Here is a 22,003-nt window from a genome sequence, read left to right as displayed (position 1 = left end):
TTCCTCACGGAAGTCCTCAAAATAATTACAAAAAGGAGCTTGAGCATCCCAGACGGCAGTACCCCATTCACGGGCTTTACCAGTAAGCAAAGTTAGGACGTACGCCACCCTGGAGTTTTCGGTGGCGTAGCGGCGGGGCTGCAGTGCAAACACTAGAGAGCATTGAGACAAAAATGCCCGACAGAAGCTAGGATCCCCGTCGTATAGTGGTGGGCTGTTGGCATGAGGTTCGGGCTCACGGTGAAGAGAAGATTGAACAGGAGGGTTGGTAGGTTGAGGCCCCGGGGCTCCTCGCTGGAGCTCTATAACCCGTGCGTTGAGATCGGCCACCTGAGCTGTCAGAAACTCTACCTCCCGTGAAGTGGTGGTAAGCTGGGTAACTTGCTGGCCTAGAAGGACACCTTGCTGGGCGAGTGCTGTCCGGACCTGGTCTGTGTCTGCTGAATCCATCATGGCCAGATTGTTCTGTCAAGGATCAGGACGAGATTCAATTGCAGACAACAAAACTCAATTTATTAATTGTTCTTTGCACTCAACTGGGCAAAAATAGTCAACAAAAGAGTAAAGTAAAGCCAGCAGGGGGGCGCTGGCAGCACGGTTCCGTGCGGGTTTCAGGTAGGCTGAAGAAGCAGACCGCTACGAAGATCGCAGCGCCCGGGTGGGCGGGCCAGCAGAGCGAGCGACAGCCGGTGGGCGTGGGACGGGAAACTGGAGCGAGACAAACCAGAGCCGGGAAAACGGGAGAGATCCAGGCAGGAACAGCGAGAGAACAGTCTGGGCGGCAGAGAGAGAGAGAGGAACACTAACAGGAACTCAAACAGGCACTGGAGCCTCAGAAACGGGAAACAAACACGATTTCACTATGACAAGACAAGAGAATGGCTGGCCGGAGCGCAAGGTAACAAACACAAACAATCTGGCACAGGACAGCAAACACGAGAGGATTAAATAGGGGAATAATTAAGGAAGTCTGATAAATGACAGGTGATAGCGGTGAATGATAACGCTGATGGAATAACAAGGGGGTGGGGAGACACCACAATGACAGCAGAGCACATGGCGAACTGTCAAAACAAAACAAAACACGACAGGTCAGATCGAAGACATGACAATTACACTGCAAAGGGAATGCAAATGTTTTGCAAGGGAATGCAAAAATTTAAAAAATATTTTTTCCTTCCATTCCAAATATTTTCCACCATGTCCCTTTAGGGGCTCCGTCCAATGGAAACGTCTGTTTTCTTATTATTTTGTATTTATTCATTAATTAATGATGAGACAGAGAAAGAGAAGACAGTCTTGTACAGTCTTCTGTAAATAATCACTGTAAAAAGCTGAGTTTTGAAACAAAGCAGCTTTAGCCATTGGGGAGGTAGACACTGCAAGTTGTCATAGTGATGTACAGTGTTTACTTCAGATGCTAACTGGCTGCGCCTGAGGAAAGCCATTAAATTTGCTTGTCCCTTTTGTCTTTCCTGATAACTATGTGTTCACAAAAGTGAAAAAATAGGTCAATATCACATAAAAACATGTACGCTTACATTTTTATGTGTTTGGAGTCAAACAACTTGTTTGCTGTGGGAAAAATATGTTAATTGAGATAAGTTAATTTAGATAAATTTTTACGAGAGTTCACAGGGTAGAGCAGCAGTTGGTCTGTGTTATGAATTCAGCCACCGATCTACATGTAAATGGAAAAAGAATCTCAGAATGTGATAATTTATACAAAATAGACTACAAAAATGTAAATGTATATTTGTTTAAAGAAATGTATCTGTTTAGCGAGTGCTCTGATAATGGGTGTAATGCTACAAATGCAGTGTAGGATTATCTTCTGAACAGGCATCGATTTACCGACACATCAGACTTCAGGGACTTCTTGACCCCCTTCCTCAATCTTCTGATTATTGAGTCACAAACTCAGCCTGGGGGCCAATTAGTCAGAAAATGGTCTACACACATCCGAGCGTCCATTTGCCCGGCTTATCTCAAACCCAATTCACCAGGACACGTTAAACAACAGACAGACATTCCTTTGTTCCACAAACAATGAATCCTTTCGATTCAACCCAGGAATGACCAGACTTGAAGTCAGCAGAATTTATCATCCCTGCATAAAGTAACGAGATTACCAGGACCCAACAGAGTGCTAAACGTTTCCTAAATGGGCCATTAGGAAGCATTCAGGAGATCCCAAAGACATGGGCAGTAACACCCCTCCTTTGACAATGACCACACATCCCAAAGACTCTTTGTAAACCAAACACAAAGACTTCTATGTAACCAACACGAGGACTAAAACTGAACTCTGAATCAATAGCATGAACTAATCCAAAATCGGGATTTGGATTAATTATACGTATTATGGACAATGACGTTTCTCAGGGTAAAACCTTCTATTGCCGGCGATTTTGCATGTTCTCTCTTTTAGATATATGTTTAAGTACCTGGGAAATCACTAAGAAATCTCCTGATAATGTGTATCAATGTATTATGTATGTCTTATAGGATCTGTGGAGTGTCTGTATAACTAGACAGTTACCACATCATAATCCTCATTATCATGCCCTCCATATGTACGAGATGGATAAATGATGACCTATATTTTGAAGCAGAGTAAAGTTCTGTATGATATACCATATTTGCAATATGAAAATTATGTGTTTGAAATGTTTGCCAGAAGCCAGGGAATCTGCTCGCGTTTGTCACATGGGGCAAAACGCTAATGATATGCAAGAACGGGAGAACTGGGCGGGAGACCCGCCCAAAACAATATCTGAGTGGCTGGAACACCTCCAGGGGCGTACCAAATGGACCTGTTAAAGGGATAGTTCACCCAAAAAGGAAAATTTTATGTTTTTCTGCTTACCCCTAAGGCATCCAAAATGTAGGTGTCTTCGTTTCTTCAGTAGAACACAAATGAAGATTTTTAACTCCAACCGTTGCTGTGTCACTCATATAATGCTTGTCAATGGGGTTGCATTCTATTAGAGTAAAAAAACATGGACAGACAACTTCAAATTAAAGCATTTTAATTTTGGGTCATAGAAATATACATAGATACCTCATTCGAGCGATCCACGCCATGATCCACGCAGGCACTAATGAGGTATCTATGTATATATCTATGACCCAGCCAGAATTTTTACCTCACCTACGGGAAGTGATGGCAGTCTGCAGAGCTGAAGCGGTCGCCTGATATGAGGTGATATATTTGCATAAATACCGTTTCGATTGTTTCGTGTCTTAAGACATCAATGTGTCGTCACGAGCCGCAGGGTTTAATTTGAAGTTGTCTGTCCATGTTTTTTTTACTCTAATAGAATTCGACCCCATCGACAAGCATTATATGAGTGACACAGCAACGGTTGGAGTTAAAAATCTTCATTTGTGTTCTGCTGAAGAAAAGAAGACACCTACATCTTGGATGCCTTAGGGGTAAGCAGAAAAACATAAAATTTTCCTTTTTGGGTGAACTATCCCTTTAAGACAGGGGACACAACAGTTGACTTTGCTTTTTTTTTTAGGCTTCTTGCTTCGTGCGTCTAGACGTTGTTTGCAGTGACCCTCGCTACAGCTGACTCGTGCTGGCCTCATCATCTTCTTGCCCGCACGTTTCACTAGCACTGAGAGCTGCCAAGAGTTCTTTCAAACTCAACAACTCCGTCTGAACCTCGCCGACAAACTTCAGTGAGCGCATCCAGCAGCTGCGCACCGAGAAGCAGAGAAAGCTGTTGCATAGCAACGACGACGCCTGAGTGACTCAAGCGACCAGAAACGGAGCACAAGGCACCTTCCGGTGAAGCCACCCTCGACAACCAGACCTGTCCAGTCCCGCAAACGCAACGACTGCCCGCCCGCCAGCCAATCAGCGCCGCAGCCCCTTCATCACGAGAAGAGCCCGCGCTTCAATGAGCAGTCAGAAACGCAGGTAGAACTACAACTTTCCATTTCTGGCCGAGCTGATGAAAATTGTGTCGAGCAGACACACTAAAGGCCTTAAGGGGGTGGTAAACAACGATTTCACTATTCTAACTTTAGCTAGCGTGTAATGTTGCTGCTTGAGCATAAACAACATCTGCAAAGTTACAACGTTCAAAGTTTAAAGCAAAGGGAGATATTTGCTTTTAAAGAAATCAGTTTCTAAGAACTACAGCAAACGGCCAGTAGGCGACTACACACATTCTTCCAGGGTTGGTGACATCAACAGGCTCAATATTTCCATAAACCCCTCCTCCGAGAATATTAAATAAGGGGGGGTGAGGCCATTTTGTATCGCGGCGCTGTTGTGGTTAGTAGGCTGGAGTGTTGTTGCCGCGATGCCGAGGAAACGCTGTTATTTTCATCCGGATTGCAGGTCTGGGGTACTTGCTCTGTTCAGCCTTCATAGGGACGGGGGTGCGTTGCAGAGCGTTTAACATACAGCATGTTATATGCACGTGTGTTTGAGTCAGCGGGGAATCAGGCACGCGCAGGGCTCCCTGCAGCACATCTAACAGAGGAAAACATCCACCGTCTTCGCGATTTCAATGCCAGATTTGCACAACGTCAGCTGCGTGAAAAAAACACTGCCGGTGCGTGGATGCACGACGCGCGCGCTGCACATTTCACGGAGGACAACACAAACTTCCACAAACTTCGCGAGTTCAATACAGGATATGCACAATGGCTTGTCCTGAAAGCTGGATTTACAAACAGAAGCTGTTTACGGGCCACAACCTGTAAGTCTGATTTATTTTTCATCGATGTGTTTTCCTGTAATACGTTAATTGTACGTTGTAGCAAGGAAGTAAACAGATGACAACGCTGTTCTGCAAACCAGTCTGTTAAATGCTCATTCATACTTAACGTTATCCGACGAACACCTAACGTTACAAACACTAACGTTAAAATCTCAACAGCGAACCTGGCATTAGTGTAAATGATTCTTTGATTAGAGCTTTTATGTATTGTTTATCTACAGGCTTGCTAAACATGCTTCTGTGTGTGATTTGGCTAACTTACTAGTTAAAGCCAGTGCTTAGTGTTCATTTTGGGTTAACGTTAGTTCTTGCGACAGATATTTGGCTATAATCGTTCTAAAAATACAAAAGTTAAAGTGCCATTCAGTAGCATTATAGATCCGCAGTCTTTACTCTCGAGGACTGAACAGGTTCTGCTCGATCATCTTCACTCAAATGTTCTGGGTCTGATTCGAGCTCATATGGTTTTATTGACGCCGTTGTTTCTAATACTGAACAGCCTCCGGTAAGGGGCGTGACGTTTCCGACGTGCACTGCGGTTAGCGAATCACAACACACTGGGCCAGCTAACCAATCTGAGCCCACTGCGTATTTTTGAGGGACTGGCTTCATACAACCCGGAAAGCATCAGACCGTTTTACAAGGAGGGACAGAGCAGTGTAGAATAAAGGTCAAATATATGAAAAATAAGGCAATTTTTTTTAAACGAAGCATGAACACATGTTACAGTGCACCCCACAAACACAGCCAAGCCTTCAAAAGAATGTGTTTTACCACCCCTTTAAGGGTAAAATTACTTGATTCTCTCAGGTCGCGGTTTAAAAAATAACTGCTAACGCTAGAAGGTTGGGACTCAACTCCTCTAACAAATTGTGTGTCTTGTGCTTTATGCTCATGTTGCATTAAAGCTACACTGTGTAACTTTTTTAGTCTATTCTTAGCTAAAAACACTTAGTTCTTTCAAAAATATATGTGCTCATTAATGTATATTTACTTCTTTCAAGTAATAAAGTATTCTCGTAAGTTTATAATATGCCATTGAAAATACATAAGGTAATGGGATCTAACGGTGGTCGCCATGCTGCCCCTCCATCTTGAAAGTACATTGGCCAAAGAGGGACATACCCGTAAATTCAAGCTTCGCCTTTCGCGTTTTAACCGGTTTTAATACTCGATGGCACTGTACAAAATTCTCTGCCTCGCGCATGTGCGCGTCAACTTGTTCAGACTTGTCTGGTGCATGTGCAGAGAGTTTTCATCTTAGCAGCGTCCAGTAACAGAGTTATACAGAGTTTTCCTGGCTTGTTTATTCCTCAAAAGTCTGTTTTTCCTTGTGTGGTATTTCTGTGCGTTAATAACTCCGTAAGTAATAATAGTTATTGTCATTGTAGATGTGTTTCAGAGTGTGTCATCGCGTAATTCAGTTGATGTCACCTCAGAAGTAATTTTGTGTCAACATACAATAGCGTAATGCTCACCTATTTGAATAATCATTCAGTTATTTTGTTATCAACAATGTTTATTGGTTTATAGAAAATATTTGCTTGTAATGTATGTTGATGGAAATATGTATCAGGTCTGATCGGCATATTAACAATTGTTATACAGAGCGCACTGCAGTGCTAAAGCTGCGTTAGCAGCAGCAGCGGCAGCTCCGCTCCTTTTAATGCAGCTGCATTTAGCGCCTATATATGGTACAATAAGCTCTGGTTTACGGTTACATTATACAAATGTAACTTATAAGTATAGTTATACAGTTCTTATTTGTTCTCTCACAGAAACCACATTTATGTACATATCCACGCAAACCTGTTTAGGCCTTGCAATTGGATGACTGAATAAACATTACTATCATCAAAGTTCACTCTGGATTAGCTGCAGTTCTTTCAAGCGAATAATTAGGCCAGTTGAGTTCCAACCATCCCACTGCGCACAGAATATCCCACAGGCACCGTGTCGAATGTGGACGAGGTCGAACTGGAAGCCATGTTAATCTTGGACTAAATCGGCCACCGTAGGAGTTGAAACGAAATCGGAATTGAGAGGAACAGAAACTAAAATTCACTGGATGGTCATATACCTTTTCACCACTAGATGGGGGAAAATATCACACAGTGTAGCTTTAAACTGTCGATCGTGTTAACGTTACCGTGCTCATATCAATGAACATAAAATTAATGATATTACCTTTGGCCAGGGAGTAATATCCTGACCAGAATTGATAAGATAACTCTAATATCGACGTACCGCTGGACGAATAGTTGATAAGGTGTTAAATATTAATTCTGAATTATTCATATAACGTTAGGTGATTCGGTTCTTTTAATTGTGAATCAATTCCCCAAAAGAGTTATTTGATCCGAATTATCCCAACAGCAGTAATTTAATGCAAAAATAAAACTGAACATTATGCAAACTACAACTGAATTAAATGCTAAATAAAATATATATTTGTTGTCCTCTCCCATTCACCACTATAGAAGTTTACCCAACTATGATGACTTCCACTTTTAAAAAAGATTTCTGAACTATTCAAAACCAACTTGTTTTGTGTTGTTTATTTGCAAAAACACAGTCCATCTCCTTAGTCATAAATTAAACAAACTGTGCAGCAATAAAAAAAATGTTTTAGTAACTAGGCTACACATTTATTAATTATGTTTTGTTGATATCAATTAAAACTATTCTGACTCCACACCTCTCATCCACGAACTGGCACTGTGCTTTGCTGGTGTTACCTGAGACAGCCAGTGCTATTGCAGAGCACGAGTGAGGAGTGTAACTTGAGTTTGTGCTCATCGTGGAAGTCAGTGCTGCTCCAGCCTGAGTGAGGGATGATCACAGTGTTGGTCATGCTGCTTAAGGCATCACGAATGATTGTCATCTTCACTGCATCACACGAAGATAGATTCCACAACACACCTACACAGAAATAAAGATTTAGTCATTTAGCAGGTTATTTTCACCAAAAGAACATGATATTATAGTAAATAATACAACAATATTCATATTACCACTTCACAAAGTTATCATTTATTAATCATTCTTCCTATAATAAATACATCAATTCACGCTATGACGTTGATCTTGTATTCGTTTTTCAAGTAACGTGATTTTGTTACTGGAAATGTCAGGAATGCAGTTAAGTCACACTCATTTATATAGTATAATTTATATTTATATTAGGGCTGCCAAGCATTTAATAATTGTAATCTAATTAATAAATAACTAATTGCATCATGTGGCGATTAATTAATCACAAATTAATCACACATCAAATCTGACTGTGAAATTACTCCCAAAAGATAATTTAAAGTTGTTGTTGTATAGACATTACAAAAAGTAGCTTCAGGAAAAAATATTTTAGTTGATTCAACAGGATTTATTACACATAGTGGACCATGAGGTTGAGTAAACAATGTTTAAAATGTTTTTTTTTATTAATATGGAAATATGATTTAAAGATTTTTTAAATTATACTCTAAGTAAGAAACGTCTCGGTTACGGATGTAACCCTCGTTCCCTGAGGAGGGAACGGAGACGTAACGTTAGTGACTAACGAATGGGGGTTTCGCTTAGAAGCCTATCAACTTCGAGTTTAGAGAAAACGCCCAATGGCGTGCCAATGCCATGGGGCATGCGGAATTTGCATACGTAACTCCGCCTCACCGCGTGAGTATATAAGGAAGTACGTGGCAATATCGCATTATGTTACCTGCTTGAGGAGCCAAGACTGAACTCCTGCGTTCCAGGTAGCACAACTGATGTGGCAAGGGGACGTTACGTCTCCGTTCCCTCCTCAGGGAACGAGGGTTACATCCGTAACCGAGACGTTCCCTTTCGTTCAGTCACTACGACGTAACGTTAGTGACTAACGAATGGGGGTCCCAATATAATCCCGCCACTCAGCTGTCTTCCAGTGCCCTGCGTAAGTGTGAGTACCCTGTCGTAAGACTAGTACGGACGAGGGACTCCCACTTAACACAGGATTACCAAGGTACACTGGGAAGCATATCCCAGTGAGGGAATGCCAAAGATGCCTACCCGTGGGGAGGACTTAAGAGACACATATGACCCGGAGAGGGTTGCATATGGAAGATCTCTAGGGTACCAGCCGAAGGTGGATTTTTAACCCTAGGGGTGGCGGGGACACGCCAAGGGAAGAAACCCGCTCACTGCGGAGACTTACGGTGAAATACACATGTGGGGGTCGCCAGAGGGAACCATGCACATGGGGCACCTGGCCGGACATGAGGGTCTGGGCTCGAAAGGGCAGACTGAACTGATGTCGGCGTCGACAGTGCTGGAGGAGCTCAGGGCTCTCGGGGAGCTCACCTGAGGAAAATATCGCACGTATCCAGTCCGTGGAGTGGAGTGGCGAGCAAGCGAAGACACCTGAGCCTGGCCCATCACCGGCCCCTCGGGGGGGCGAGTACATAGTCGGACACTGGCTCCACTCGGAGATTGTAGAATCTGGCGAATGTGTTGGGTGTCGCCCAGCCTGCAGCTCTGCAGATGTCTGCTAGCGAGGCGCCATGCGCTAGAGCCCAAGAGGAGGCCACACTCCGGAAGTGTGCCCTCACACCAAGGGGACATGGTCGGCCTTGCTGCTGGTAAGCCAAAGCAATGGTGTCCACTATCCAGTGAGACAGCCTTTGCTTTGAGAGAGCACTTCCCTTCCGCTCTCCACCATAACAGACAAAGAGCTGGTCTGAGGTCCTGAAACACTGCGTCATGTCTACGCAGGCGCGGAGAGCGCGTACTGGACAGAGCAATGCCAAGGCTGGGTCTGCCTCCTCCAAAGGCAGCGCTTGCAGGTTCACCACCTGGTCCTTGAACGGAGTGGTGGGAACCTTGGGCACATATCCAGGCCGGGGTCTCAGGATCACGTGAGAGTTAGCCGGCCCGAACTCCAGGCACGCTTCGTCAACCGAAAATGCCTGCAGGTCCCCGACCCTCTTAACGGAGGCCAATGCGGTCAGCAGAGCTGTCTTCATGGACAGAAACTTAATATCAACCGACCGCAAAGGCTCAAAGGGAGGTCTCTGCAGAGCAGTTAACACTACTGCGAGGTCCCAAGAGGGTACGAGAGGAGAGCGAGGAGGATTCAGTCTCCTGGCTCCCCTAAGGAACCTGATGACCAGGTCGTGCTGACTTACCTTTTTGTTCTCCAAGAGATCATGGTGGGCAGATATTGCAGCCACATAAACTTTGAGGGTGGAGGGAGACAGCCTTCGCTCCAGCCCCTCTTGGAGAAACTCAAGCACGGACCCGATCGGGCATTTCCAGGGGTCTTCTTGGCGGGAAGAGCACCAGGTGACGAAGAGGTTCCACTTCAACGCATAGGCATGCCGAGTGGACTCTGCCCTAGCGGAAGTGATGGTGGCGACCACAGTAGGTGGTAGGCCACTCAAACCTGCCGCGTCCCGTCTAGGAGCCACACGTGGAGGTTCCAGAGGTCGGGACGCGGGTGCCAATGGGTGCCCCGTCTCTGAGTAAGGAGGTCCGGTCTCAGAGGAATAGGCCAGGGAGGGGCTGTCGCAAGGAGTATGAGTTCGGGGAACCAGGTCCGGCCGTGCCAGTACGGGGCGACCAAAAGGACCTGCTCCTTGCCCTCCCTGATCTTGCACAGGAGCTGTGCAAGTAGGCTCACTAGGGGGGAACGCATATTTGCGTAGGCCCCGCGGCCAGCTGTGCGCCAGTGCATCCGTGCCGAGCGTGCCCTCGGTCAGGGAATAATACAGGCTGCAGTGGGAAGAGTCGTGGGAGGCAAACAGATCTACCTGTGCGTCGCCGAACTGTTCCCAAATCAGCTGAACCGTCCGGGGATGGAGTCTCCATTCTCCCGGGAGAGGCTGAAACCGCGAGAGCTCGTCGGCTGCGTGGTTCAGGACTCCCGGAATATGGACAGCACGAAGGGACCTCAGGCGCTTCTGACTCCATAGGATGAGATGGCGGGCGAGTTGAGACATACGGCGGGAGCGTAGACGCCCTGGTGGTTGATGTACGCTACTACGGCCGTGTTGTCTGTCCGGACAAGCACATGTTGACCCTTCAGCAGCGCTCGGAAGCGGTGCAGGGCGAACCGTACTGCCAGCAACTCGAGGCAATAGACATGCAGGAGGCGCTGGGGTCCTGTCACGGAGCCCGCGGCTGCTTGTCCATTGCACATGGCACCCCAGCCCGTGGCAGAGGCATCCGTCGATACGACAACATGCCTGGAAACTCGTTCTAAGGGCACACCGGCCCGTAGAAAACTGAGGTTCGACCACGGGGTGAGCGTCTGTAAGCAGGCCCGAGTCACTTGGACCCGGAGCGTGCCAGACTGCCATGCCCATCTCGGGACTCGATCGCGAAGCCAGTGCTGAAGCGGTCTCATATGAAGCAATCCGAGCGGCGTTACCGCGGCTGCAGATGCCATATGCCCCAGGAGCCTCTGAAATAGTTTCAGTGGAACCGCACTCTTGCTCTCGATTTGTCGGAGGCAAGTCAGCAGAGACTGCGCGCGCTCGCTCGAAAGCTGCGCGTACATGGCGACCGAGTCGATCTCCATACCACGGGGCAAAGTTTGCTCTTCTTCCAGTTGACCCGAAGGCCCAGACGGGCTAAGTGGTGGAGAACCAGATCTCTGTGTCCGCAAACCTGCTCTCGAGAGTGGCCTAGTATAAGCCAGTCGTCGAGGTAGTTCAGGATGCGGACCCCGTGCTGCCGAAGGGGCGCAAGGGCTGCCTCGGCGATCTTCGTGAAGACGCGAGGGGACAGAGATAACCCGAATGGGAGAACCGCGTACTGGTATGCCCGCCCCTCGAAAGCAAACCGTAGGAACGGTCTGTGTCGAGGAAGGAGGCGTCCTTCAGGTCGATCGCTGCAAACCAATCGTACGGACGAACGCATTCGAAAAGGCGTTTCGCAGTCAACATCCTGAACGGAAGCCGGTGAAGGGATCGGCTCAAGATGCAAAGGTCCAGGATTGGTCGTAACCCACCGGTTTTCTTGGGTACAATGAAGTAGGGGCTGTAGAACCCCGACCTCATTTCGGCTGGAGGGACAGGCTCGATCGCACCCTTCGCCAGTAGAGTGGCAATCTCCGCACGCATGACGGGGGCATGGGCCCCGGTCACGGTATAGCGGACTCCCCAGTAACGGGGAGGAGCCTGCGCGAACTGAATCGCGTAGCCGAGCCTGACGGTCCGGGCAACCCAGCGGGACAGCCCCGGAAGCTGAAGCCAGGCTTCCAGAGACTGCACCAACGGGGTCATACGGACGACAGACGTACCCTGGGTGGGGCAGCGAGGCAGCGTTACCGGCGCGGACAAGGGAGGCTGTTGGGCGTCCCGGGGTCGGAGCACGGTTAACGGCTGCGCCCTGACAGAGGAGACCAGGGAAGGACTCGCGTTCCACTGGGGTCTGCTCTGCCAGGGGGCTGGCGACAGAGAGGAATGCGAGTGGCGAGACCCGAGGGTGGCGCGCACTGTCATCACCGGTCTCTGGGTGCTTAGAGACAGGAACATGAGTTCTTCCCAAGCGCTGCTAGCCCGGGGGCCAGCAGCGGAAGGATTTTCCCCCGGCCCTCCACCGGGGGAAGGAGAGGCCCTGCTACCATCCCCTGGGAAGAACTGGAACCCATCTCTGAGTTGTCCACCTCCATCCTGGCGTTTAACCAGTCTGGGGAGCGGACTGGGCGACATCCTCAACCACCTCCACGGCGCGGCCCAGGTGAAGGCTGCTGCTGGGGCCGGGCGGGAAGAGGGAGGGCGCCCTCGGCGGCGAGCGGACTGAGGCGACTGGGCCGGCGGCTGGTGCAGCAGCTGGCCGCCGGGGCAGTACGTGTTACAGCCTCAGTCTGCTCTGGGGCGGCCGAGAACTGTTGGGCGCAGTTCTCAGCCGCGCCGCCGAAGAGGCCAGCCTGGGATATGGGTGAGTTGAGGAGGCGGGCCCGCTCAACGTCCTCCACATCACCAGGTAAGGCCCGGTGTTCTCCCGGACCACAGCTGTGGACATCGCCCGACCCAGGGAGCGTGTGGCCACCTTCACCGCCCGGGGGCGGGGTCAGTTGCGGCACGCAGCTCAATGAAGAGCCCTGGGTCGGCTCCACCCTTGTGCATGTGCAAAGGGGCGGCGGCCTGCCCGTAGCTCTGCGGGACCACGCCACCGAAGTAGACGAGCCCACAGGCTTTGGGGGGGGGTGCTTAGGACAGCCACACCACGCCACGTCAAAGCCCTCTGTGGACACCGTAGTGCGCAACAGAGAGTTCAACAGTGGGGGGGAGGGGGCCCCAGTGTACCCAAGGCCGCGGCCCCATCAAGGGCAGAGAAGGCGGAGGAGGCCACCAAACGGTCACGGGAAGCACGGGGACTTCCGGGACCGCGTGATCTCCTCATGCACCTCGGGAGCGAAAGGCATTGGGGGCGGGGCCCAACAGCTGTCGGGTGCCGCCCCCAAAAACCAATCGCGCAACCACGAGCACCCGCGACTGGGCGGAGTTCCACACCAGCGCGAGACCCGCGGCTGCCCGAGATAACATGGCTGTCAACTTTAGGTCAGATCAGGCAGTGCTAACACACCCGGAGGCGGAGCACAACCTAATCGTCATCCCCAAAGGACTCCAGCCCACCTTGGGATGCGGCGATCGACATCTCACTGCTATCCGGAGCGTGAACCGAACGAACGGGGCGTCAGAGACGGGCCGTAGATTCAATCCAACACTCACGGAAGCGATGTATAAGAGGGGGGCGTGGCCCGAGGAATGAACGTCGGGGTTCTTAATACCACAGCACCGCCCTCAGGTCACCCTGGCCACCAGCCAAAGTACCATCTCACTCGGGGACGGTAGATTGGGGTGTGGCAGAGGGGACTCTCTCTCCTCACGGAGATCATTGAGTCTCGACCGCGACATCGCGATGGTCACGCCCCCGCAATGGAAACGTGACACATCCGCAAACACTGCCCGAACGTGCTGAAGCCCAAACACGCTCGAGCAGTGAATGCGTCCACAGACAGCAGCGGAAAATCGATCGCACCCGGAAGTGCACGGGCGAGCCGTCTTGAAAAAGACGTGCCACGCGCAAGCTCTTTTTGTGAGAGGAAAGCCTCGCAGTCGATGCCGAAGCGCCCAGGGAAACACACACCAGCTGTCAAACGGACCACTGCGCAGATCAGCAGGCAGGAAGTATGCGATCACTGGAACGCGCCGTCACACCAACACCGACTGGAAAGCTGCTCGTCTCGAAGAAGCTGACAGAGTCTCAGAAGGCTGTAGGAGTGAAGAGGTAGGTACTCTTGGCTCCGAAAGCAGAACATAATGCGATATTGCCACGTACTTCCTTATATACTCACGCGGTGAGGCGGAGTTACGTATGCAAATTCCGCATGCCCCATGGCATTGGCACGCCATTGGGCGTTTTCTCTAAACTCGAAGTTGATAGGCTTCTAAGCGAAACCCCCATTCGTTAGTCACTAACGTTACGTCGTAGTGACTGAACGAAAGGGAACTAAAACTGCGAGTAGGTGGCGGTAAATGTCTTAATGATTAAGTCATTGAGTCATTCATTCATTCATTCATTCATTCGATTCGTTCAGCGGCCTTCACCGCGGTTTGCTACCGATCCTTGGAGCGAATTCATGCGGTCTTACATCCTTTTCCTATTTAGCACCTAAACTAGCATGGAACAGTCTTCCTAGCATCATTGAATAATTTTCCTGTTAACACTGTGAAGCTGCTTTGAAACAATCTGCAATTTAAAAAGTCACTATATAAATAAAGGTGACTGCACTGACAAATGGATGAGAACTGAACTGAGCTGATGACGACATGAGTGTTTTTGTTGATGATGTCATCAACTGCTTTATAGATGAAATTAATGAAAGTAACTGAATAATTGATGATCTTTACAACGGAACTGAATCAACACTGAACAATGATGCCATTTTCTTTTAGAGCTGCTGTTTGCATCATTGAATAATTTTCATGTTATCACTGTAAAGCTGCTTTGAAACAATCTGTATTGTATAAAGTACTATATAACTAAAGGTTACTTGACTTGACAATTTAATGTCACATTTCATATTTATCATATTTGATTACAGAACAAATTATTTGACAGAATAATCAAATAGCATAACAAAATGATCATATAACAGAAAAGAATAAATCATAGAACAGAATTATCACTTGCAGCCTTAATATTTTTGTATTTGGACAAAGGTACCAGCACACACTCTGCAAAATATGATCTATTTATCGTTAGTGACAAATTCCAGGAACTCCACTGGTTAAGCTGTGTGATGCTGTCACAGAGTAACAATATGTGCCATTTCGTAATATTACATGCTGAATGTGTTATGCATTTTCTGCAGATACACTCAGGGAAGTGTGTGTCTATTGAGAGAATGCATGTATATAAGAGAGATAAGCTATGCCATGTGATCATATGACAAACCACACACATACACATATGTAATGACTGACTGGCTGACCTGTAACAAGCTCTCGAACTTCAGTGTCCACTGTTGTTCTCAGCAGACGGAGCAGTGCAGAAACTCCATCTGCGTTTCTCACTGTAATCTTGTTGTCGTCTGTGGCTTTGCCATAAACAAGGTTCCTCAGGGCTCCGCATGCGTAACGCTGTACTTCCAGAACCTTGTGATCCAACAAATCCACCAGGTGTTTTATACCACCCAGACGACACACCTGCAAAGCATGAAATATTTTAATTTTGCTCAGGGGTTATTCAGTCTGCATTAAAGGCGAAGCATGTCATCCTATAACCAGGGGCCCATTCTTCGCACATGGATTACTCAGTTATCTGGATTTTACTGTTGATGAATTGACATGATCCAAGATTGTTAGGTCATCCTGGAGTTGTTGTCATAGCAACAGACCTGCAGGCTTATTTAGTGTAACAGGAATAAAGTGCATTTTTTAAGCGGAGGTAACACTTAAAGCTACACTGTGTAACTTTTTTAGTTTATTCGTAGCTAAAAACACTTAGTTCTTTCAAAAATATATGTGCTCATTAATGTATATTTACTTCTTTCAAGTAATAAAGTATTCTCTTAAGTTTATAATATGCCACTGAAAATACATACGGGTGAGGGGTTCGAATGCGGGTCGCCATGTTGCCCCTCCATCTTGAAAGTACATTAGCCAAAGAGGGACATACCCGTAAATTCAAGCTTTGCCTTTCGCGTTTTAACACTCGATGACACCGTGTCGAATGTGGAAGAGGTCGAACTGGAAGCCATGTTAATCTTGGACTAAATCGACCACCGTAGGAGTTAAAACGAAATCGGAATTGAGAGGAACAGAAACTAATATTCACTGGATGGTCATATACCTTTTCACCACTAGATGGGGGAAAATATCACACAGTGTAGCTTTAAAGTCTGTCCCAGCCTTTACAAGTGTACCTTCTTACAAGAGTACTTTTCTTACAAGAGTACCTTTTTTAAACCAGGAACAATAATAATTTGAAATAATAATAATAATTTAAAAATTTATTATAAAACATAATTATTTGTAACGACTGAGACAAATCAGACACAATAATTTATTCATTATATTTAATGAATGATCCAGCAAACTTACTCTCCCAAATATTTTTGTGAAAACATCCCCCAGAAGAGCAGGGAAGGCCTCTGTTACCATGGCTACCATCAGATAAGACTTGTTTTACGACTTAAAGGAATTTCCAGAGAGCTGTGACTCTAAATTGATTATTTTTGAAAAGGGACCCAATGCCCTTAAAACAGACTTTCCTGCATTAATTTATAGAAACACTGTTCTATAAATGAACATGCACCCCAGGACATTTGGTGTACGATTATAACTGTTTTGTAAAGGGTTTCTTGAATGGTATTTTGTTTTATGCATATCTTTTGAGCAAACTACTAGTTCATGTAACCTCATATATGTTGTGTCTCCTATCAAATTAATGCTTGTTTCACGATTTACACTTTTGTGTATGTTACTTCCTCATGGGAGGCAGTGTGAGTTTGTTGTATTAATTGAAATATAAATGGGCATAAACCCAGTTTAATCATGCTTGAAACAAAGAGCCATAAATCTCCCACAGAGGAATTTCCTGCTGGGAAATCCCAGCAATCCCATTGGTCAACTTGACCATCGAGGGTGGGATTTCTCTAAGACTCTTAAGAGAGATGCACAGATCCTCCCTCTCTCTTCTCCCTCGCTGTGCCTGTGGACTTCCGCCCGGCAGGCCACCAAGCATGGTGGGCCTACACACACAGTGTAATTTGCGTGTGTGGGACAGGAAACCCGATGCCCCCACATGGCCATTAGCCTCCTACGTACTTCAGGTCAATTTTCATTGTCCTTCATTACTCTGTCTGGGATTGCGGTATATTCTCTGGTTTTCTCCGGACAAATTTTAACCGGTCCAATCAGCGAACAGAGGGAGTGGCTGAGAACGATGACGTTGATGTTGTGCGCTAGTTTGAGATGACATACGTCATGACCAAACATTAGCGATTGGTTATGGCAGATCCAGTGTGGCTCTGGGCAGAGTGCCTTCAAGGAAGTTAATGCCTGTTAATGGAGAGTGGCCAGACTGATATGTACAAATGAAATGTATGAGAGTCTAGTAGGACCAGGCTACACGGCCATGGGCCAGTAGGTCCAAACTCCTCACGCCATGTGCAATTTCCTCAACCTCAACAGAGTCAAAGCAACCATGCAAGTTCACCGTCGTTCCTTCACTCAACACGGAAGGAAACGATTGCAACTGCAAAACCATCGGACGGAACCATCAATACTTACTGTATATCTGGACGCCTTCACAGGCAAATGCACGTAACGTACCACAAAATACAAATCGCTGTGTACAGAGCCGGCCCAAGGCATAAGCGAACTAAACAGCTGCTTAGGGCCCTGTGGCCACCAGGGGGCCCCCAAGAGCACACTAAATGGCAGCGTGATTAAAAAGAAAAAAGAAAGAGATATATATATATATATATATATATATATATATATATATATATATATATATATATATATATATATATATATATATTTATATATTATGTCAGTGGACAATGGTAATTATAAAAAAAAAACAATACAGTTAAAACAATACAGATAAATAAGTTTCTGTTCCATAAACTTAATTACAACATTGAAATAAAAATGTAAAGCCTGTACAAAGAGAAATAGTGAAATAATGGAAATAAGTGTGAAACATGTAACAAACAGTACACATTTCATTTATCTACTATAACCAGGGGTTAAAGTGAGAACTCGGATAAATTAATAACTAAATAGATCCAGCTGTCACAGCGCGAGAGCAAACTCGTTCGGCGCTTTTGCCACTCTATTGAACTGATAACGAGCGCCAGGCAGTTGCTTTATCCGTTTGAATACAAGCGCAACATCATGTGTACAGTAAAGGCTCTGAACCAGACTGAATAGCTCCGAGTCCGACCATGTAAAGTGAAGTGTTGAGGTAAACTATAGGCTGCCTACACAACTGTAATAACTGTAATCATGGCCGTAGTCAGCTCACCTGTATTTTTCCGAGGTGTAGCTATATAATACATGTTGTAAAATAATTTAAACCAGATTTGGCATAGAATAATGAATGTGTGTGTACATATTGTGAATTAATTTATTAAACATATTTACCTAGCGTTCGTAGCCTTCAGTGAATTAATAAAATATAGGCTAAAAATATCAGTTGACCCTATGTTTACTTTCTTCACTGAGGCGAAAATGAAGAGACTAGTCAGAGCTCAGCTTTAGGATGGGAAGAAACAGGACAAGAGAAGGAGACTGAGAGAAAAATAAAGAGTCATGGAAATGAGAGAGTGATGAAATGAGGAGAGAACAGGTGTGACAAGATAAAAGCTATTTATTATTATTTTATTTTTTGCATTCAAACACATTAAAATGCACATATGTAAATCAGAGAAATCAAAATTTTCTTGGGGGACCATGCCCCATTTAATTAGCTCGAATTTGGGACCTCACCGGTTTTAAAATTCCTTAAGGCAGTTTTATACTCAAAAGTTGTTGCTGTTTCTGGAAACATGTTTGCTTTGACCTCATTTCTGGAGATAATGCATTTATGATGTTAATGTGTTGCAGCTTGGAATATTTATAGGCCTACTTAATATTAAAATTGAATATTCAGACATTATATACTCATTATATCTCTGTGCTTTGACGAGTTAGTAAAGAAAAAAAAAATCTGTGGTAGAAAACGTTGTGGCACCAAGATCAGCTAATATGGGGCCCTTGGGTTTGTTATTGCCTCAGGGCCTACAGCAAAACTTTTGATTCTGCATTTTGACTTTGAGACTGGTCTATTTAGGCTGTGATTTATTTCTATTGTAGTTGTGTCTTCAGCCATTTTGGTGTGTTAAATGTTAAGAATTTTTATACTTCCCCTTTTTATGTTTGAATTTACAATGTGAAAAACAAGGTTGTGTTCCATATTATTTTAACATAGTATCATCATCATATCAGTGTAGATGTAGATGATGGACCAAAATAAAACCATTAAAATATAAAATAAATAAGTATTGTGATACTTAGTGCCCGTGACACTCTTGTCCCAAAAAGTATTGCTATACCACGATGCTCAAAATGTTGTCCCACGGTGAGTCATTTTTCCCTGCTGCACCTACACAAATTGAGGTTCCCCCATCTGCCAAATCCCACTTTAACCACTGACTATAACTATGTTGTTTTGGTCGCTTGGCTGTTTCCTTATAAAGGTCCAGAAATTCTGCAAGTTTGTCAGGTGTATGATCTTCATTTTGAACATGATGTCATTACATTGCTGTCTTGCGGCAGCCAATTGCTGCATTGCTGATCATGGTTTTGAGTATTGATATATCTGCCCTTTCCAATTAACACAAGAATGTGTAGTAATCTTAGGCCCTGTTCCAAATGGCACACTTCATGTGCACTTTCGGTCTTGTGGACTTACAATGGCCGCTGCGTGCACGTCCAATAAGTCCACGAGACCACAGGGTGTCCCATTTATCATTTTAGGTCTCAGAAGGGTGCTCGCGAGCGCCCCCTTTGAGGACGATATGCGCCCTCGATGCGCACTTCTGCCGAGCCCGCACTGGTGCGGGTTACACAGCGGACTTCTTCCCGGCAGTCAAAGCGGCATTACGTCGTGAAAGTGCGGAACCAGAGGAAGACCGTGAGGGTTTAGAGTGCCATTTGGGACAGGGCCTTAGACAACTTAATCCAGACATTTTAATCATTTTAGCCATGAGATCAGTTATCATGATTAGAAGATCTGGCATCTGTCAAATCATCAGATGTATTAAACAAGGTATGAAGAATGGAGCCCAGGTCAAGTTACCTTTGTTTATATAGAACTTTATACAATATTTATTGTTTCAAAGAAGCTTTACAGTGATAAACATGAAGATAATGATCAATAATGCAAAAATAATTAAATTCTGTGGTAAAAGCAACTCTAAAAGTGTAATTTTTCAGCTGAAGTCAGTGTTGATTTAGTTCAGTGCAATAATTGTGTTAAGTTCATCAATTGTGTAAAGTGAAAGTTCAATTCAGCTCTAAGCAGCTCTAAGGAAGACACAAGTGTTGTTATTTAGTTCAATGATTGAATTCAGTTCAAAAAGTGTCAACATTGCAACAATCATCAACTGTTAAACAAAGTCAGATCAGTTATAAAGCAGCTATATGCAGAAAACAGTGGTGTCCTCATTCAGCTCAATTCAGTTCAAGTTTTGTTCTCATGTGTTAAGTGGCTCAAGACAATTCAAATCCGCACTAAAAGATTTATGGATAGTTTCTACCCTAGCATATAGCCAGGTTCCCTATTGTTGAGGAGCTCAGATCTAAATGTGGTCTACTCCTGAGGAGACCACACGCAGCAACCTTGATCATTGGTTCCTGCTGGGGTGCCAACCATGCATTCATCGGAGAGCAGCATCATTCTTTACGGAGGTTCATGATGAACTCACCAGATTGTGGCGCACCACTTACTTGCCGTGTATCCACACTTCAACCTCCTCCACCCGCACCACATGGCGCTGAGGAAAAGGGTTATGTGAAAATGCCTAAAATGCCTCTAGACGAAGCAGGGACCGCACATCTCACAGCACTGGGATGGAAGGCCAAAGTCACTTACTCATCCAAGCCCTGCAGGACCATTTCAGCCCTTGCTGCTCGGGCCTACACATCGGCTGGTCAAGCAGGCTCCGCCTGGATTGCTGGATCCTGCACCAAAGAAGCCGCCCTGATCCTTCCCCCAAACAGCCTCGAGTTTGCCTTCCAACCCCCTGTTCAGTTCCGGGTGTTGGAAGTGATGTTTTTGTTGCAGGCCCATTCATGTTCACGCAACCAAGCAACAACCGGCTGTTACAGCGAACAAAATTAAAAAACAAACATATTCAAAAAGAGAGCATTTTTCCTCTTCCCAATACCATGGGCATCAGTCCCCTATCCCAGCACAAGCGGCCTGTCGTCCAAACCACTTCAGCTCCTAGCCACATGGGCCAAACCTTACGAGGCCATCCCCTGAGTGTCAAATTGAGTTCTGAACATAATCAAACAATGACCCCCCCTGCTTCAAGGGTGTGGTCAGCACGTCAGTGCTTCACTGAAGTAATGAATTTGCTGGTGAAAGGGCTGAAGAGGCAGTTCCTCTGGCCAACAGCGTGTGGATTACTCAATTACTTCAAAACAGTAATGGCCATTTCACTGCCATTATAAAGCTTGGAAGAGATAGGACATTTTTTAATATAACTCCGATTGTATTCATCTGAAAGAAGAATGTCATATACACCTTATACAAAATGGAGTATTCTTTACCTCAGTCTTGACGTGGTTGTCACTGTAGCACAGGTGCTGTAGGTATGCCGCTGCATTAGCCTGCACAGATGGAAACTGATGCTGTAGCATGTGGATTACCTCTGACAGGTCTGGGTCACGCCATGCAAACTCTCTACAAACACACATTTAACCAATACAAACATTATGAAGCCAGGTTATTGTTTATCATTTAATTTTACCCCACTAGGAACAAATGACCTGCAGCTAATAGGATGGTATGTGATGTTTTCTAAATTATTACACTCACCAGTCCTTTTATTAATGGAAAATATTATTTTGGATTCAGTCTTATTTTGAGCAGTGTTGGGTGTAGCTCATTACTAAGTAATTCATTATTGTAGTTTAATTACTTTTCCCTTGAAAAAGTGAAGTGTGGGATTACTCTTACTTTTTATGTAATTTAATTACAGTTACCGCTGATGTAAT

General features: G+C 45.6%; 1 protein-coding gene across 3 annotated transcripts in view; it reads right to left on the bottom strand.

The window, feature by feature from the left end:
• LOC307128900 (plakophilin-4-like) overlaps positions 1-22,003 on the bottom strand; it is a 132,762-nt gene that overhangs the window by 25,898 nt on the left and 84,861 nt on the right. For 2 of the 3 annotated variants that reach the window (XR_013816825.1, XM_079820933.1), the window contains 3 exons: positions 21,557-21,689; positions 15,220-15,433; positions 7,481-7,664 (listed from right to left, as the gene is read on the bottom strand). Coding sequence is in view for 2 of the 3 variants with exons in the window: in XM_079820933.1 (XP_079677059.1) it covers positions 7,481-7,664; positions 15,220-15,433; positions 21,557-21,689 (531 nt within the window). In the remaining variant the exon portion in view is untranslated. The remainder of the gene's footprint in view (positions 1-7,480; positions 7,665-15,219; positions 15,434-21,556; positions 21,690-22,003) is intronic. The other variant, XM_079820934.1, reaches the window with a different exon arrangement.

Source organism: Gobio gobio (genome assembly GCF_949357685.1).
Source record: "Gobio gobio genome assembly, chromosome: 7".
Taxonomy (NCBI): Eukaryota; Metazoa; Chordata; class Actinopteri; order Cypriniformes; family Gobionidae; genus Gobio; species Gobio gobio.
This window is presented reverse-complemented; position numbering and strand designations above follow the sequence as displayed.